Source organism: Apiospora aurea (genome assembly GCF_038362705.1).
Source record: "Apiospora aurea strain CBS 24483 chromosome Unknown utg000001l_segment0_segment0, whole genome shotgun sequence".
Classification (NCBI taxonomy): domain Eukaryota; kingdom Fungi; phylum Ascomycota; class Sordariomycetes; order Amphisphaeriales; family Apiosporaceae; genus Apiospora; species Apiospora aurea.
Genome location: NW_027117388.1, coordinates 5,015,417 through 5,031,060, shown reverse-complemented (window position 1 = coordinate 5,031,060; position 15,644 = coordinate 5,015,417). Strand labels below are relative to the sequence as shown.

General features: G+C 53.0%; 6 protein-coding genes across 6 annotated transcripts; 3 read left to right on the top strand and 3 right to left on the bottom strand.

Annotated features, from left to right (window-relative positions):
* Positions 1-250: 250 nt before the first annotated feature.
* PG986_001536 (uncharacterized protein) lies at positions 251-784 on the top strand (the record flags this gene model as incomplete). Its single annotated transcript, XM_066837758.1, has 1 exon — positions 251-784. One exon carries the CDS (start codon positions 251-253, stop codon positions 782-784), a length of 534 nt encoding a protein of 177 aa, XP_066706651.1.
* A 961-nt stretch (positions 785-1,745) lies between these two features.
* Positions 1,746-4,919, bottom strand: PG986_001535 (uncharacterized protein; the record flags this gene model as incomplete). The annotated part of the gene is made up of 4 exons (XM_066837757.1): positions 1,746-4,135; positions 4,255-4,373; positions 4,434-4,585; positions 4,638-4,919. The coding sequence occupies 4 exons, from the start codon at positions 4,917-4,919 to the stop codon at positions 1,746-1,748; spliced, it is 2,943 nt and encodes a 980-aa protein (XP_066706650.1).
* Positions 4,920-9,220: 4,301 nt separating this feature from the next.
* On the top strand, positions 9,221-10,239 carry PG986_001534 (triose-phosphate isomerase-like protein; the record flags this gene model as incomplete). Its single annotated transcript, XM_066837756.1, has 4 exons — positions 9,221-9,258; positions 9,387-9,457; positions 9,541-10,146; positions 10,211-10,239. 4 exons carry the CDS (start codon positions 9,221-9,223, stop codon positions 10,237-10,239), a joined length of 744 nt encoding a protein of 247 aa, XP_066706649.1.
* Positions 10,240-10,818: 579 nt separating this feature from the next.
* PG986_001533 (mitochondrial 54S ribosomal protein mL43) lies at positions 10,819-11,380 on the bottom strand (the record flags this gene model as incomplete). Its single annotated transcript, XM_066837755.1, has 3 exons — positions 11,336-11,380; positions 11,185-11,267; positions 10,819-11,110 (listed from the first exon to the last, which is right to left on the bottom strand). The coding sequence occupies exons 1-3, from the start codon at positions 11,372-11,374 to the stop codon at positions 10,819-10,821; spliced, it is 414 nt and encodes a 137-aa protein (XP_066706648.1). The 5' UTR covers positions 11,375-11,380.
* A 542-nt stretch (positions 11,381-11,922) lies between these two features.
* On the top strand, positions 11,923-13,394 carry PG986_001532 (u1 small nuclear ribonucleoprotein; the record flags this gene model as incomplete). The annotated part of the gene is made up of 4 exons (XM_066837754.1): positions 11,923-12,184; positions 12,262-12,389; positions 12,456-12,561; positions 12,730-13,394. 4 exons carry the CDS (start codon positions 11,923-11,925, stop codon positions 13,392-13,394), a joined length of 1,161 nt encoding a protein of 386 aa, XP_066706647.1.
* Positions 13,395-14,499: 1,105 nt separating this feature from the next.
* On the bottom strand, positions 14,500-15,315 carry PG986_001531 (uncharacterized protein; the record flags this gene model as incomplete). The annotated part of the gene is made up of 2 exons (XM_066837753.1): positions 14,500-15,046; positions 15,122-15,315. The coding sequence occupies 2 exons, from the start codon at positions 15,313-15,315 to the stop codon at positions 14,500-14,502; spliced, it is 741 nt and encodes a 246-aa protein (XP_066706646.1).
* Between the last annotated feature and the right edge of the window lie 329 nt (positions 15,316-15,644).

Sequence of the window (15,644 nt, the reverse complement as noted above, 5' to 3'; positions counted from 1 at the left end):
GCAAAGTGTGGACAGTAACTATGTACCTAACGATTGCCCATCTCCATTCTGACATTTCTCTTTCCAGGAGGAAGGCACTACTCGATCAGGACTCGCAAACACCCGAAAAATTTCTGCTCTATCCGGAGATTTCGAACTTTTCAGATCTTCAACCTCATAATAAACTCACAAAAAGCTACCGGCTAAGCCCCTACTCCTCCATCAAGTCCAAGAAACATAACCCTAACTGGCTACTTTGTCAAACCTCGCCATGGATGACGCCAACAACAACGATGCGACTGTGGACTGGACCGACCAAGTCGCCCGTTTCCCAACCCGCACTGCCAAGACCGAGAAGGTACAAGACTGGCTTTACGACTTTCTCGAGCGGCGCACGTTCAACGACCAGGAAATCGAAGCCTTCGTCTCAAGAGTGTGGCTAGATGGAGAAGACATTCACACTTTAAGCAAGGACGAGTTGGATGAGTCTTTTCCCAGGAGCTTGGGCGATTATGGCCTCGAAGCTAGGCCGTACCGGTTCGAGCAAATGCGCAGATACCTTCTCACCGACGTCATTCGCGCTCGTAAGCAGGCATGTAGACACCACTTCTACTCGGAAGGCGGCCTTCTGCCCACCCTCTTATCCGGGTTGTTGTTCAAGATAGAAAATGCTGATACGCGATCCTGGCATAGAGAAGATTCGCATTCATCAAGAGCTCCATTGGCGGCAGAAATCTGGATATGCCGGTCGTGGCATGGTGCCGCAGCAGACTCTATGTCATTGCTGCTTGCCTCGGTGGCATGAATTGCATCGTCGCTCTGCTCCGGGTACTGATTTGGGCCCTGCGCTGGGTCCTGGGCGGCCTCGTGGACAGGTTCTTGTTTGCTTAGCGCGACTGAGCAGCGGTATTTCAATGTCACAGCATGTGGCCTCGTTTCTATCGTATAGGGGGATGGATAGGAAGTCCAACTGGCTTGACAGACATAAGGAGGGTGATAGGTTAACTATGTCTGAGGCACCCAGTGCAAATCAGGAGAGTTGGGGATGTTGCTCGGGGTTCAGCTGTACGCTCTGCATGGTTTTGACTGCTGGTTTGAGCCTCAGAATCCAACATGTTCACTTCAGAAAGTACCACGTCCCCTAATTTACTCTGTGCCGGGTATGGCGCTTCACCCTCTGGCAAAGTACCCTGACTGCCACGCCCCCTTTTTACTCCGCAAGGAAGGCCATCAATCAAAATTACATTAATAAACACTTTGATTTACTCTACAGTTGAAAGAACAAAAAAAAAATCGTCCTCGGATTTTTGAGAGGCTGTCTGTTTGCACACTCCGTACTTAAACACATATTTACATCTGTAGTTACCTCTTAAGCTGTTTTGTCTGTGATGAAGGTAGGCGCAAGTTGCTGCAAAACCACATAAGAGGCAGCTGCAACTTGCCACCTCCACTAATGCGTTTGTCGCAGATTGTCTCGCCAGGAAAGTACTGCAGATCAACGACGCAAACCCATCACAGCCAAAACCATCCCAGCCGAATCACAGCACTTATTTGCAAATCGTATTCGATTCATTGCTCTTGCACATTCATTGTCGTAACTAGTCTAACTAGGATCATGTGCCTTGATATCCACAAGCTCAAGCATAACATGATGCATATCATAATTCATTGCCTGGAGAGACGAAAAAGCAACAACTCTTCTTTTCCAGTGCCCTCCACTCCTGGCTCCCTCCTCACAAGATCACATATGTATGGATTGGTCGCTCTCAAGCCACCACATGGGGGTCATACATGGTGCCACTCCGGCAATCAGTCTCATCTGTACCCCGTCTCAGCCAACCCGACAGGGCCTGCCGAACCTGTCGCCTTGCTGTATTTACTTGATTCACTTGAACCTTGTCGCTATCGTCACCACTTGACCATGGTGGTGTGGTGGTGTCACAAATATCCATTGGTTTCTTGAGACCACGCCTCAGCAGTTTCTCGCCAGCGCCGTCCTCATTTTCTCGGACGAAATTATCAAACGCCCTTGGCACACAACCCCCTTTGATTCCACACTCGTAGGGGTCGGCTCCGGCTTCGAGCAAAATTTCTACCCATTCTGACTCGAGGCATGCAACAGCGACCTGAAGAGGGGTGAAAGCAAAGTGCTTTGGGAGCGGACGCTCCTCAGACTCAGGGCTCTGACGTCTGTAGCGCGTTGGTCTGGGGTTCGGATCAGCGCCGTGCTTCAGGACCTCCTTGAGCAAGGAAAGCGTCTCGTCGCTATCATCGCCAAGTACGTAGAGGTTCTGGAGTATGCTAAAGAGAACTTCGCTTTCGAAGTCAAAGAACGCACCATGTGTCGTGAACAAGTGTAGAAAGGCACGATCACGAGTTCGGACAACATGTGCTGGGAGTGTCTCATAGGCTTCATTCTGGATGCGGAATGGCTCCGTCCAAATGGCCTCTTTCTTTTTGCCGCCAAGGCTGCTGAACTCGAAGCCTTCCAGGTACTTCTTCGCCATTTCAGGCCAGCCGAGGAGCACGAGGTTGAGCAGAAGTCCAACCTGGTCCGGGTTTTGGCCCAGAGGTCGCATGTCAATGCCGAACAGGAGCTTATCCCATTGTGGGAAGTTGTTACGCATTGTTATTCTTATGCCGCCCTGTTGCTTGAGGTAGGCGAAGTGCTGGGAGGAGGGCTTCAGCGAAGACACAACTAACTCCAATAGCTCCGCGCTGTCCAGCAGCTCCGAACGGCGGTACGAAAGAGCATGTTCGGTTACTAACAAGGCGTGTTCGTCGTAGGGATGGACTTGGGTTTTGCGCCTTGGCTCAGTTGCCTGCTTCCGGATGCCAAATCGCTGGAGTCCTCGAAAGAAGACCATCAAATCAACTATCCTCAGAAACTCCTGGGACAATGCAAAGAAAGAGGCGACACCTTCGGCGGCGTGCTTGGAGAAAAGATACTCCTTGACCGTATAATGTGCCAGAGCTGCCCTGTGTTCTTGTTCTTCAGGGTAGTAAAACTTGGGCGCCTGTCTCGTCTGTCGTCTCTTCGCCACAGTAACGAGGCAGCTGCAGACCTTTCTCAGAAGTTCGACATTATATTTGCCAATCCTGCCAAGCTCTATCTTATATAGAGATGCCTCGACAAGAATCTCGGCACTGGGGATGGGCGTGCGGGGGTTACAGAGCAGGGCAAGCGCAGTGCGGGCAAATTCGCGATCCTCGCCCTTGATCTGGGCTAGAATGCGTTCGTATGTTCCGAACAGATCTTCGGGGAAATTTCTGATCTCTCGGAGAATGTACGCCTCGTCGCAAAACGCTTCCTGATTCAACCTCTTCACCAAGTCAAGCTGGCATACAAGCCACCGGAACATGCCCTGGGCACGATCGACCAGTGCATTCTCCACACGTGCGGTCATTGTCTCACTCCAGTCTTGAAACTTTACGAGTTCGCTGTGCGCAAGCCTCCGCATGTCATCCTTGACACCTGCACCAGACATGGGAATCTCAACGCACGGGGGTGACTGTCCAGTAAAGATCTCGCGGATATCGGCCTCGTTTCGACTGGCCACCAGGAGCGAGATTCGCCGGAACGAATTGGATGTGCCTATTTTGTATAGCACTCGCGCTATATGCTCACGATTACGGCTCTCGTCGATCGCGTCAACGATGATGTAGACGCGTTTCAATTTCTCGGCAAGGTGGATCAGGCTTTCCAACAGGTCGTCTTCTGTCGGTCTGGCGTCCTCGTTAAAGCGCTGTCGGAGGATCACCGGAATGTGGTCTACCTTTTTCTGGAGGTCCTTGACGACACATCGGAGAAAATCTTCTGTCTCGTCCTTTCCTCTGGAGTGAAGGCAGTAGTAATAGGAGCAATTTCTCTGTCCTTTGTCATTGGCGACCTGGTCGATGAGGAATGATGCCATGACAGTCTTCCCTGACCCGGGAATCCCCCAGATCCAGCAAAACCTAGACGAGGGGGCTATATTGGTTCCATCCTCGCTCGTTCTTCCAAGCCAGTTGATCCAATTCTGCTCCATTGTAATCCAACTGCAGGTTCTCGGTTCTTGGTTGCTGCGCTTTTCTCGGTGCATGGCCTTGATCTCATCGATGATGGTGGTCCACCAGCGTTTGTACTCATGCAACTCCGATTCTGATTCCGGTAATGCTAGTCAGTTATGTACTTGTACGTGTCATATAACGTATTGATTGGAGAATGAAGTGCCGCCTTTCATGACGATGACTACTAAGAGCATGGATGGTACTGGTGTGATATATGCTGCTTACCGGACAAGTGAGCTACGACGACATGGACATTGGTGTTCACTGTTCTCACATCGTCGTTCATTACGCTCATGGTGTTATCCATTCTGTTCACACTGAGTTGCATATCCTTTACTCCTTGCCTATTTCGTAGCCGTTAGCGTCCTGGACAGTCTCCTGAGATGGAGGGCAAAAGCACTTACGCGAGGCCAATCTGTAGGAACATGTGAATATGCTCTCGCTGGGATTTGAGCTGTTGGAGGAGGTGCATGGCCTTGTCCTTCTCCACAATCCACTTGGCTCTGTTCGACCAGACGGGCTGGGGCGGCTGCGGCTGCTGCTGCGGTTGGCCCATCTCGAGGTCTACAAAGAAGGGAGCAAGTCCAATACTCGGGGTCGTTCTCCACCCCCAAAATCTTGTTGAGCTCATTAACATGGCCCAAACAGGTCTTGAGCGTGTTCGTGAGAAGCTGCGATTGTTCGTCCGGTGTTTCGTCACTGTGGCACTCGATGGAGGCCTTGAGGGCTCGGAGGTCGTTGACCAGAAGCGACAGCTCGGCGCTGATGTCGATATAGTCTTGCGGTGCGCCGCGGTAGCGGCCGATGACCATGTAGCCTCGTTGAACCGTCGTGTCCGCAAAGCTCAGAACCCCCAACACCAAGCTGACAAGCTCAATAGTGCCCCCCATACTTGCGAGACTGTGCCTTGGTAGCACGTACAAGGAAAGAGTATGCTGTAGTGTTAATAATGTATAGATGTGTTCATGTGTTGTCGGGGTTGTTGGTTGTATGTTTGGTGTTTGGTGTTTGGTGAAGATGGCGAAGGGAAGAAGGAAGAAGGAAGAAGGAAGAATCCGCAAGCATGAGAAGAGCAAGGGTATTTATGTGTTTCCAGATGCAATAGAACCAGTTGTTACTTGGCCAGGCAAGCTCAATGTTCCAGTTGGTTTCCAAGCCAGCTTGGGGAGAACGCGACGCAGGCTCGAGGGGCAACGGCCATCCAAAGTAGGTACTGATCGCGTATGTCCATGCAGAGACCGCAATGCTTACCACACGCTGGGGAAGCAAGCTTTTACAGATCAGTCGCGTCTTCTACTCATGAACCTCAAGCTTTTGCTCATGGGTGCCTTTCACTTGACGTGTCCCGTAAGTTCGATTTGGGCTATCAAAGAGGGTCTTTCTCATGATTAGACGGCCACTTCAAGGCAACCCATCTACGCATCTCAGGCATCAAAAAGTGACTTGTTACCCTCATACTGTACATCACAGCACTGCATTGACCGTTATGCTGCGTGGTCGGGCCCCTTGTGGAGGAGAAGTCGTGCATGCAAAAGGCCTTTCCCAGGTCATTCGCTTTGGATACTCCATGGGGCTACTGATAACCATGCTGTCGGGTCGAATATATCAACTTACCCATAATGACTCGTCAACAGTGCTGCAATAGAGGAAGTCGGCAACGACCCATATACAGTTTGTTCACATATCCAGGCTGACTGACTATCGATCCAGACAGAGTGTTGTGTTCGTCTGACATGCTAATAAATGCTCAACGTATGCTAGGCCTTCTGATAGTTATAACAGAATAAACCGGCCGTTACTTGGTACGCTGAAGACTCTAGCATACTGTTCTCCCGCTTATTGCGTGAAGAGACCAGTGGTGTACAGAGGCGAGACAGTACAAGAGTGTCTTTCGGTCTTTACACGAACCTGAAGACCCGTACCCGAAGATATTGAATTGGGATACGAGAAGGAGATAAGAAGATGGAGAAGCTGACGAGACTAGACTATTTAATCATCTGCTCTTGCTTTTGAGGACCAGCAAGTTGCCATTCGTTCAGTGACAGCAAGAGGAATACAACAAGGGGCCCGAGACGTGAAAAGGGGCAACGCATCCGCATATTTATATAACAAGAAAAAAAAGGAAACACAACTCAAATAGAAAAACTAGCCGCGAATCGAACGCGGGGCCCATCGAGAATTCGTTTTTACGGAATGGCAACGATGGATTTTACCACTAAACCAGTAGTGCTTGTTGTACCCGTTGAGGTTGATGGATATAGGGACAGTTATTGATGATTCGTAAGCTATGTGGGCGTGGAAAATGGTTTGGTGCTCGACGTGACGTGATGGGGCCAAAAGCTGGCGGCCGTTTGCTACGGGGACGACTAGGCGGGCATCCCTGTGAGGTGACGACGACGTTCTCTTGTATAAAATCACACAGATCCAATCCAGTCAGTATTGTGTGAATAGCTCAACTACTGGGCCGTATCTTACTGACTAAGCGAGCCACTTTCATACCAGGCACATTGGGATCTGTTTTACGATTTTGCGGGTTAGTCGGAATATATTGAGACCACGTAAGCCTTCGGTGGTCCATAGCTGTCTCGAATAGACCGCAGAGGATTGTTCGGGGTGAGTAGAGCTTGAGGCTCGTGATTGGCAAAAGTGAGTTCTTCGTTGGGCCCAGAGGGGTGACTGGCATTCAACGGCTCGCTCTTGAAGCTCACACACTACGCAGACAATATGGTGCCATGTGAGGTGACCGATTGACTACAGCATTTGGTCCCAGGTAGAGCTTCATGACATGATGCTATCTCTCGGCCGTCGAATCGCTTGTACCTTTGTTGTCTTCGCAGGAATAAGACATGCTATGCTGCATAATGATAACGTCGACTTCAGGCCAAAGACTCGACTGTATGTATATTGGCGACGAGGGAAGTCAGACCCGAGATATACCGAGTATCCAGTTGCGAGGTAGAAGAATACTCTTGTTATGGCGCCCCGGCTATGTCGAGCTGTTGAATCGGGGCCGTAAGGATATATCAATAGGGGAATGATTCTAGGGGCTACTCACACGCAGGAGCCAGTACTTTGGGGTTCTCTTGCGCTGATTCATGCATTAGAACATTGCAGGCTGGCAAGAGCCACCAATTGAATCGATGCGACTCTGATTGGCGCCATAGTGCCTTGGCGTGTTCAGAAAAGATGAGGCCGCGAGTTAGTTATGACGGGATCAGCATACAAGTGATTTGGAAATGGTCGCTAGGGTATTCTAATTCCTGGGTCTTGTAGACTGTATGGTATGACCCTGTCAGCCTAGTGTGCCCCTTTATCATACTCGAGATACCTCCAATAGCCGAGAACAACCGTAGCACCAAATCACCAATACATGGTAGCTGCTTTGGAGCTATATGCCACTGGCGCAGAAGGAGAAGCCATCTCGTCACAAAGGTCGAGGCAAGACCGAGTATGCCGCCACCGGTATCGTATCTGCTTTGGCCAGGACAGCTGGAAGAGACATATAGGAATTGGACTTCGCACCGACAACGAAGAATTCGCAATAACTATCCTGCGCAAGCCCCCTTGGCCGAGAGCATCGGCGAGTTTCCATCATTAACTGTAGAAGGTTGGGAACAGGCCCTCCTAATTCCAGTCCGAGGAGGCCGTCACTTGCACATTTTCCGCTCAGTGGCCTCGGACGTTGGATCCGCGCTCGTGTATAACCCGGCTGGAATTCCCCGGGGGGTCAAAGGGCGCGTCGGGGACGGACTGAAATCTGATGGCGAATGAGACGCTTGCTGTTCATCCACCATTCTATATTGGCGACCTGGGACGGGGCGTCGGCATCAAGCCTGAGGCATCGCTTCGAAGGGCCCTCCGTGTCCAGTGATGCGCACAGTCACCATGCCGGCGGCGCAGGCAGCTTCTTGGATCATTCGAATACTGACGATGGATGCTCTATCAGGCCGTAACATGTCGCTGGCAGTTGCCCGTTCCTTCTGCCGTATCAAAGGTCAGCATTCACCGAGGATTCTGTTATAGCAATATCAGTATCGAAGCCGCAACTACAGTCGCCATTGTAGTTGCCGACCTGTTGGGTTCGTTCATCTATCGTCGACAGCGAACACTTCACAGTACTGAGGATCAATATATATCCCAGGCCACAAATAACAAGGCCCTTTCTCAAGTTGCTGTCATTTTCATTCCTCGTTGCCATGAGACAGAGTAGGACAAGAAGGGGCGAGCCTCTGAGCTGTGTTTCCTCTCACAGACGCTTGCTTGAGTGGTGTTGCGTAGGTCGACGTTGTAACATTGGTAGCGGCTAATGCGGCGGGCCCTTCGGCTGTTTCCGGACAACTCGGGGCCATGCTCTCGCGAAAGGCCGTGTACTGTCCGATGCGGAAAAGGATGTTTACCATCGATGCCACAAGGAGGCACTTCCAGACGATACTAGGGGCGCCTTCTTGTGTGTCGCTAGTGTTACATTTGACTATGTATGGCGAGATATCGCGCCGGTTATACAGACACGTGCCTCGGGGTATGCTCCCGGAACGTCACTGCCCAAACTCCAGAGAATTATCGCAACGGTTTCTGTTCTGCGGAAACAAAAGCGAATGATATATGGGATCTGAGGACTTTATTAGAATCTCGGGCCGAATTGCACCCCTTGGTCAGTAAGGGTCCGTCCGACGACCCAGCCGCATTGTACGACAACGTACGGTGCGGTGCTCAGCTGCGAGCTCACCCTCCCGCCCCCGACCGAGGGACATCTTGGACACTTCTAGGACGCAGATAGTTTGGAATGAAACCGAAGTGGGAACGAAGGATGAAGCCAGAAGCATCTCCACCGCCGGGACGCTGAATGGCCAGTGGCTCAACAGACTGGGCTTCTAGCGGGATTATTGGATACTAACGTACGAGGGATTGACGATGGCCAGACTGCGAGGCCTGAGGCCTGAGGCGCGTGGTGGGTAAGGAAACTCTAGAGGAGCTTTTGGCGGGGTCTGCCCAGAGCTTTGTTGCGTGTTGCGTCAATGGGACCCCCGCCATGCCATGTTCCCGATTCCCTCCTCGCGAGTACTTGACAGTCTTCAACTTCGGCTTCCTCTCCCAGCTTTCTACCTCTTCTCCCTCCGACTCTTCCTCATTCTCTCTACACTCACTTTCTCTGTAACTACCAAAGGTACTACCAAACAACAAATCCGACAAGATGGCCCGCAAGACTCTCGTTGCCGCTAACCACAAGATGTACGTGAGCCCCTCCCCGCCGTACCAGTAACACCGGAGCTCCCCTCAAGCTCTATGCTACGGAAAAGGCCTCAACACAGCAGTCGATTATCATGGAATCCAAAAAGCTGACCATCGTCTCCTCGCAGGAACGGTACTCTCGAGTCCGTGAAAGAGATCTGCCAGAACCTGAACAACGCTCAATTGGACCCCAACGTTGGTTAGTACATCCACTCCCGAGCTACTACCCATGCCTCTACTTGAAACCACAAGCTTACACCAGTTCCTTTCCCCTCACCGCAGAGACCGTTGTCGCCCCCCCGGCCATCTACCTGCTCGCTGCCCGCGAGACCCTGAAGAAGGAGATCGCCGTCGCGGCCCAGAACGTCTTCGACAAGCCCAACGGTGCCTTCACCGGCGAGACCAGCGCCCACCAGCTCAAGGACGCCAAGGTCGACTGGGCCATCCTGGGCCACAGCGAGCGCCGTACCATCCTCGGCGAGACCGACGAGATCGTCGCCTCCAAGACCAAGTACGCCACCGACAACGGCATCAGCGTCATCTGGTGTTGCGGTGAGTCGCTCGAGCAGCGTGAGGCCGGCAAGACCCTCGAGGTTATTGCCGCCCAGCTCGAGGCCCTCAAGAAGCAGATCAGCGACTGGTCCAAGATCGTCATCGCCTACGAGCCCATCTGGGCCATCGGCACCGGCAAGGTCGCCACCAAGGAGCAGGCCCAGGAGGTCCACGCCAGCATCCGCAAGTGGCTCAAGGACAACGTCAGCCAGCAGGCCTCGGACGAGACCCGCATCCTCTACGGCGGCTCCGTCAGCGAGAAGAACTGCAAGGAGCTCGCCCAGGAGGCCGACATTGACGGTTTCCTGGTCGGTGGTGCTTCCCTCAAGCCTGCCTGTAAGCTTACCCACCTCATGAATCCCTTACGTGAACGCAATTCGATTGCTAACCCTCGTTACAGTCGTCGACATCATCAACTGCAAGGCCTAAATGGCTGATATTACCAAAAGCTATCAGTAAAATGGCCGGGTCTCAGCCTTCGTAGCTGACTTTACGTCTTGATGAAAAGGGGGTAACGGCACGGCACGGCATGGGTTTAGGTTTAGGTTAACGATAGAAAGAAAAGTCATGAATACCCCTATATATGTTTTCTTCTCACAATATGTTGTTCCTTTGAATCTTGAATCGTAACTCAAAACCGTAACGCAATCTTGCACGCATACTTCCAACGTACATGAAATTGTTGATTTGTTCTCATTTGATATATACACTGGACGTAAATGTTCATTCCACCGTGGCAATAATAGTACAAGGTCGCCGGGACTGTCTTCGTCTCAGGAAGTGGTTTTTACCCTTAGAGTACCGCAGCGCGGTAGCGGGGAGCATCATGAAGTTCGTAGGTTCGAAAGACTGGAGGAAAGACTGGAGGCACGGAAGCGAGGCATGATTTCCCCTTCCTCAAGAGCACCTGAAGGCGATACATGTTGTATATCCGATTTCGCCCCTGTCCCCTACGCCTCGCCGGCGTATGGATTGACGTACACCCGTATAGAACAGCTTGCGCCAGGCTTACACAGCCATTCCATTGCCGTGGTACGGGGACCATATTCCTCGGACACTCTCGTTGACACTCGTGACGGGCTTGTTGACACGCTTGACCTTGTCTCCGCTGGCGTCACGCAGCAGCTCGGCCTTCTTGAGGATCTGCGAGGGCTCCATGTTGGCGACGCAGATGGACTTTTGGCGGCCGTTGATGTAGTGGCCGATCATGACGGGGTGCTTCCGCGGCCGGGGCGACACGGCGAACTCGATGGCCGGGTGCGTCTGGGCGAACTTGGCGAGATGGGTCTTGATAAAGGCGCTGGTCTGTGTCAGATGATGTTGCGGCTCTGCCACAGGGAAGTAATGCATGCATGCATTGTTTCGGGGGCTTACTTCATGCCTCTAGAGCTGCCGGAGTGGTCGCAGTAGTGAATATCTAGGCGCTTGCATTGCAAGATGAAGGAGCCGATGCCATTCTGTGTAGTCGAGGGTTGAGTCAGTAGACGGCCTTGACGGTGTTGGGTGTTTGGTTTGAGCAACGTACCTGGCCGACGGAGATCTTCTCCAATGCCCTTATAGTCATCTTGAACGTGTGAAGAGCAAGGGAATTTGCACCTCGCCCAGGTTACGGAATGGTCGATTCGAGGCTGAAGCTGTCGCGAAACTTTTCGGGCGTGGTAGGTAGGCTTTCGTTGGACCACTGACACTGTGCCCCAGGGATCAGAGAGGCTCAGAGCACCAATTGGGGCTAAGCCTCAGAGGGTCTAGCGCACATTCTTCAGCGCTGGCAGGCGGTTTGCCGGCTCAGCGCATTGCCTAGCACCAGACATTGGCATTGTATGTAACCATGCCGCCTAAATGTCGGCCATTGCTTGGCGAGAACAATTCAAAGCTGCCGGCCATCCAAGCAAAACGCGACCATTCGCATCTGTCCCTTTCAGCACCGTCGATTTTGTCGAACACACCCCCATCTACTCCATCCCCCTTCCTTGTTTTTGATGTTGATGATCAAACAAAGGGAGATGATTGCCTAATTCTCGTCACTCACTTGATCCTCCCCTCTTCTTTGCTACCCTGTTTTAACAGTCTCTGCGTATCTTTTATTTCGCCTCTTGTACGAATCGACGCGCGATGACGGACAAATTGCCCCCTCAGCTGCTTGCGCTCTTTGCGCCCCGGCCTCCTCTGCGATGGGTCGAACACGCCGACAAAGCGCCCCAAGAGCGCAAGACTGCCGCCATCACGGGTTTGGCCGATTACCTGCCTGCGCTCCACGCGTACAAGGACCAGGATGGCTACGTTCCTACCGAGAGCTGGCTGCAAATGCGCGACCGCAAGAAGATGGAGAAGAAGGCTGCGCAGGAGAGTCTCCAGAAGGAGGTTCCCGTCAGCTGTAGGCTCACCCTCGATGCGCATCCTTTGAATGCGATTACTCCCCTGCATCTAACATCCGCTGACTTGCCCACCCAGACAAACCAGCCGAAGATCCCAACATTCGAGGCGACCCCTTCAAGACGCTCATCGTCGCGCGACTCAGCTACGATGCGAACGAGAGTGATCTCGAGAGGGAGTTTGGGCGTTTTGGCCCCATCGAGCGCGTAGGCTACATTCCATCCATCTGCGTGCTCCTGTGAAACCCATCAAGCTAACTCTACAACGCGCAGATCCGAATCATTGCCGACACGCATGCGCATGAGAAGCCCAACAAGAAGAAGAAGTCCCACCGCGGATATGCTTTCGTCGTATTTGAGCGTGAGAAAGACATGAGAGGTAATGCCGCCATTAATTCCTTCCAGAAAAATTCATGTCCCTCACCAGAGATTTGGCCCTCAAGCTTGCCTATCTCTTCCCTTCCTCAGTTGCCCGTCCTGTGACCAAGGTATAAGATAGTGGTAAGGCTTTACTGACAAAAGCGCGTTGCTGCGCACGTGTGAATAGCTGCTCTAGATGGTTGCGATGGTATTCGTATCAAAGATCGACGTATCAAGGTAGATGTTGAGAGAGGCCGAACAGTGAAGGGATGGAAGCCGCGTCGCTTCGGTGGTGGTCTCGGTGGTCGTGGTTATACCAAGAGCGCTCCTCCTCGCCCCACCGGCCCTGGCCAATTCGGCGGCGGCGGCGGCTTCGGTGGCCGCGATGGCTTCCGTGGTGGAGGCTTCGGCGGAGGCCGTGGTAGGGGCGGTGGCTTCCGTGGCGGCGATCGTGGATTCCGCGGTGGTGGTGGCGGCGGCTTCGGTGGTGGCCGTGACCGTGGCTTCGGCCAACAGAACGGCTTTGGCGCTCCTCCTAACGCACCTGCAGGTCCTGGCTACGGTGGCCGCGGCGGTGGCTACGGTGATCGTGACCGAGGTGACCGAGACCGAGATGGTGGGTATGACCGAGGCGGTGGCCGCTCATATGACGACAGATCTGGCGGCGGACGCGACGGAGGCAGATTCGGCGGCGATCGCGACCGACGAGGCGGCGGCGGCGCCAATGCCAACTACGAGCCCGTTAGGGGCGGCCGAGAATACCGCGACTACGACCGATCCAGAGAGGACGACAACCGGAAACGTGGGTATGAGGGAGGCTACGAAGATCCTCGCAAGTTGCGCCGTTACTAATGTCGGGGCCATCTGCGCAAGCAGCCATCTTGCCTCGATGGTGGGTATCTTCTGTCTTCACGTCACCAACTACGCATCTGCCGCACCTATTCTCATCTTTCCTTCTCCCTTTTGTCACCAGGGGTAAGCGAGGGTAAGAATACCCACCGCAATACACTAGCTTCTGTTTCCGGATCCAAGAACACCGACAACCAGAAGGTAATAGACGTTCGATGCCTCAGCCTTCGGGTGCCCCTGGCCAAATACTGTACGAATGTCCGAGTTTGGAAGTCGAGTGCCGCAAATGCCGTTCATAACAGCGACTGGAGCTGAACCATCCCCGCACCTGGATACGATACCCAAACACACCAACCAGGACTGCCATCATTGCACAGGTAGTATACTTAATCGAATGTACTTTACAGGAATAGACATCACCGTGGGGAGGAAAAGTAGGGGTTCTACGCCGGAGCTATCCCCACTGTGCCCTGAATTTGCAGGCCGAAGATGGGGAGAGTCTCTTGCGAGGTAAGGTCAGAGGTAAGGAATGATAGCACCATTCAACACCTACTGGCCCATAGGTACGCGTTGCGCTTGATTTTGGTACGACTCGTCGGGGGAAAAAACGGAGATGGGAAGGGAGGATTGGTTCATCATCCCAATGTATCGGTGTAAGAGTAGGTAGCTTCCAAGTAACGCTGTTTTATTGCGCTGAGCGGCTCGAGAGCAGTTGCTAGCGTTTGCCTTGGTCTTTAGGACCATCAGCCACCATGAATACAGCTCGCGTTTTCTTATTAGCATCATTGGGTTTCTCCGTGCTACCCGTGATGTAGAGCTAACGTCAACGGTTATAGGGGCCACTAGTAAGTGGTCCATTCGTTGCGCATACAGTATCAGTTGTTTTCATTTCACCATGCACGCAATGCCAGCGACTTTTGTTTGATGAGAAAGTCTTGAATTGACAATAATTTTCCCTATGCCTGAACGCCGTAATGTCCCCAACCGTGTGAACCGAACCAGATCATCGAATGTGTGGTATCGCCCTTATGATGCAAATGAATCTAGCAAACAAGAAAAATTCCACAGCGAAACAAGAGTCGTATTTTCTTCTTCTTTTGTCTTTCCTCTACGAGTCAGCCTCCATCTCGTCCTCGTCGACGACGGTGACGTCGCCGCTGGAGGCGCTCCAGTAGGCGCGGACCTTGATGGCGAAGTCGCTGAGGCAGACGCTGAAGAGCTTGAGGAGGCGGGTCTGGCGGGCGTCGAGCACGTCGCCCTCGCGGCAGACGACGTGGCCGTCGCTGGAGCCGTCCTCCTCGCCCAGGACGATCTTGCCCTTGACCATGCGGGTGGGGACGCCGAGGCGGCGCAGCTCGGGCTCGAGGGTGTGGCCCATGGGGACGTCGTGCTCGGCGGGGACCTCGCCTCCCGTGCTGTAGACGGGGCCCGCGGGGATGGTGAAGCCGCGCGGGGCGACGGCGCCGGCGCGCGCGAAGTCGGCCGCCGTCACGTTGGAGAGGTACTCCTGCAGCGCGGCCGGGTCCCGGTTGGTTAGCAGCAGGCCCACGTTGCCCGTCATGTACTTGGACAGCTTGTGCAGGCCGTCGGCGGTGCTCTCTTCGGGGGTGCGGCCCAGGGCGCGGGTCATGAGGGTGGTCTTGCCGAGGAATATGCTGTAGGAATTGGAAAGTTAGTTGGTTTGGTCTATGGAGAGGAAGAAGATGCAGAAGAAGAAAACAAAGACATACCGGCTGTCATCCTGCAGTTCTTTCCGGACCTCCTGGATGTGGGTGTTGCGCATGTTCTCGACGCCGAAGACAAAGACATGCTGGTACTCGGGGATGGCTTCGCGAATGGTCTCGAGGAGGTGCTCCTTGTGTTCTCTCGTCTTCTTGGACACCTGGGTCATGTGCACGACCTTATTCCTCCTTGACTTGGGCATTTTGGCGGTGGTTTGGAGTATTCAAAAGCGTCGCGCTTGTTTTTTCTTTTTGGTTCGAGCGATTGGGTTGTTGGAGCTGCAGAAAAGACCGTGAATCCTTGGTTGAGTCGAGGAATATCAAAAGGGACCAAAGGAACCAAACTGCGACTATCAGTTGCAATCGATACAATCCACTATCTAGAACCTTTTTTTTTTTTTTTTTTTGCCCGTTTATCGCCCAAAAAATCCAATCAGCCAGCCAAGCGCAGCTACGGTCAGGGAATCTGCCCCGCGAAAAAAAGAGGCAGGGGTTCCCTAGAGCCAATCAGAGCGCTGATTGCGGTGAAAGG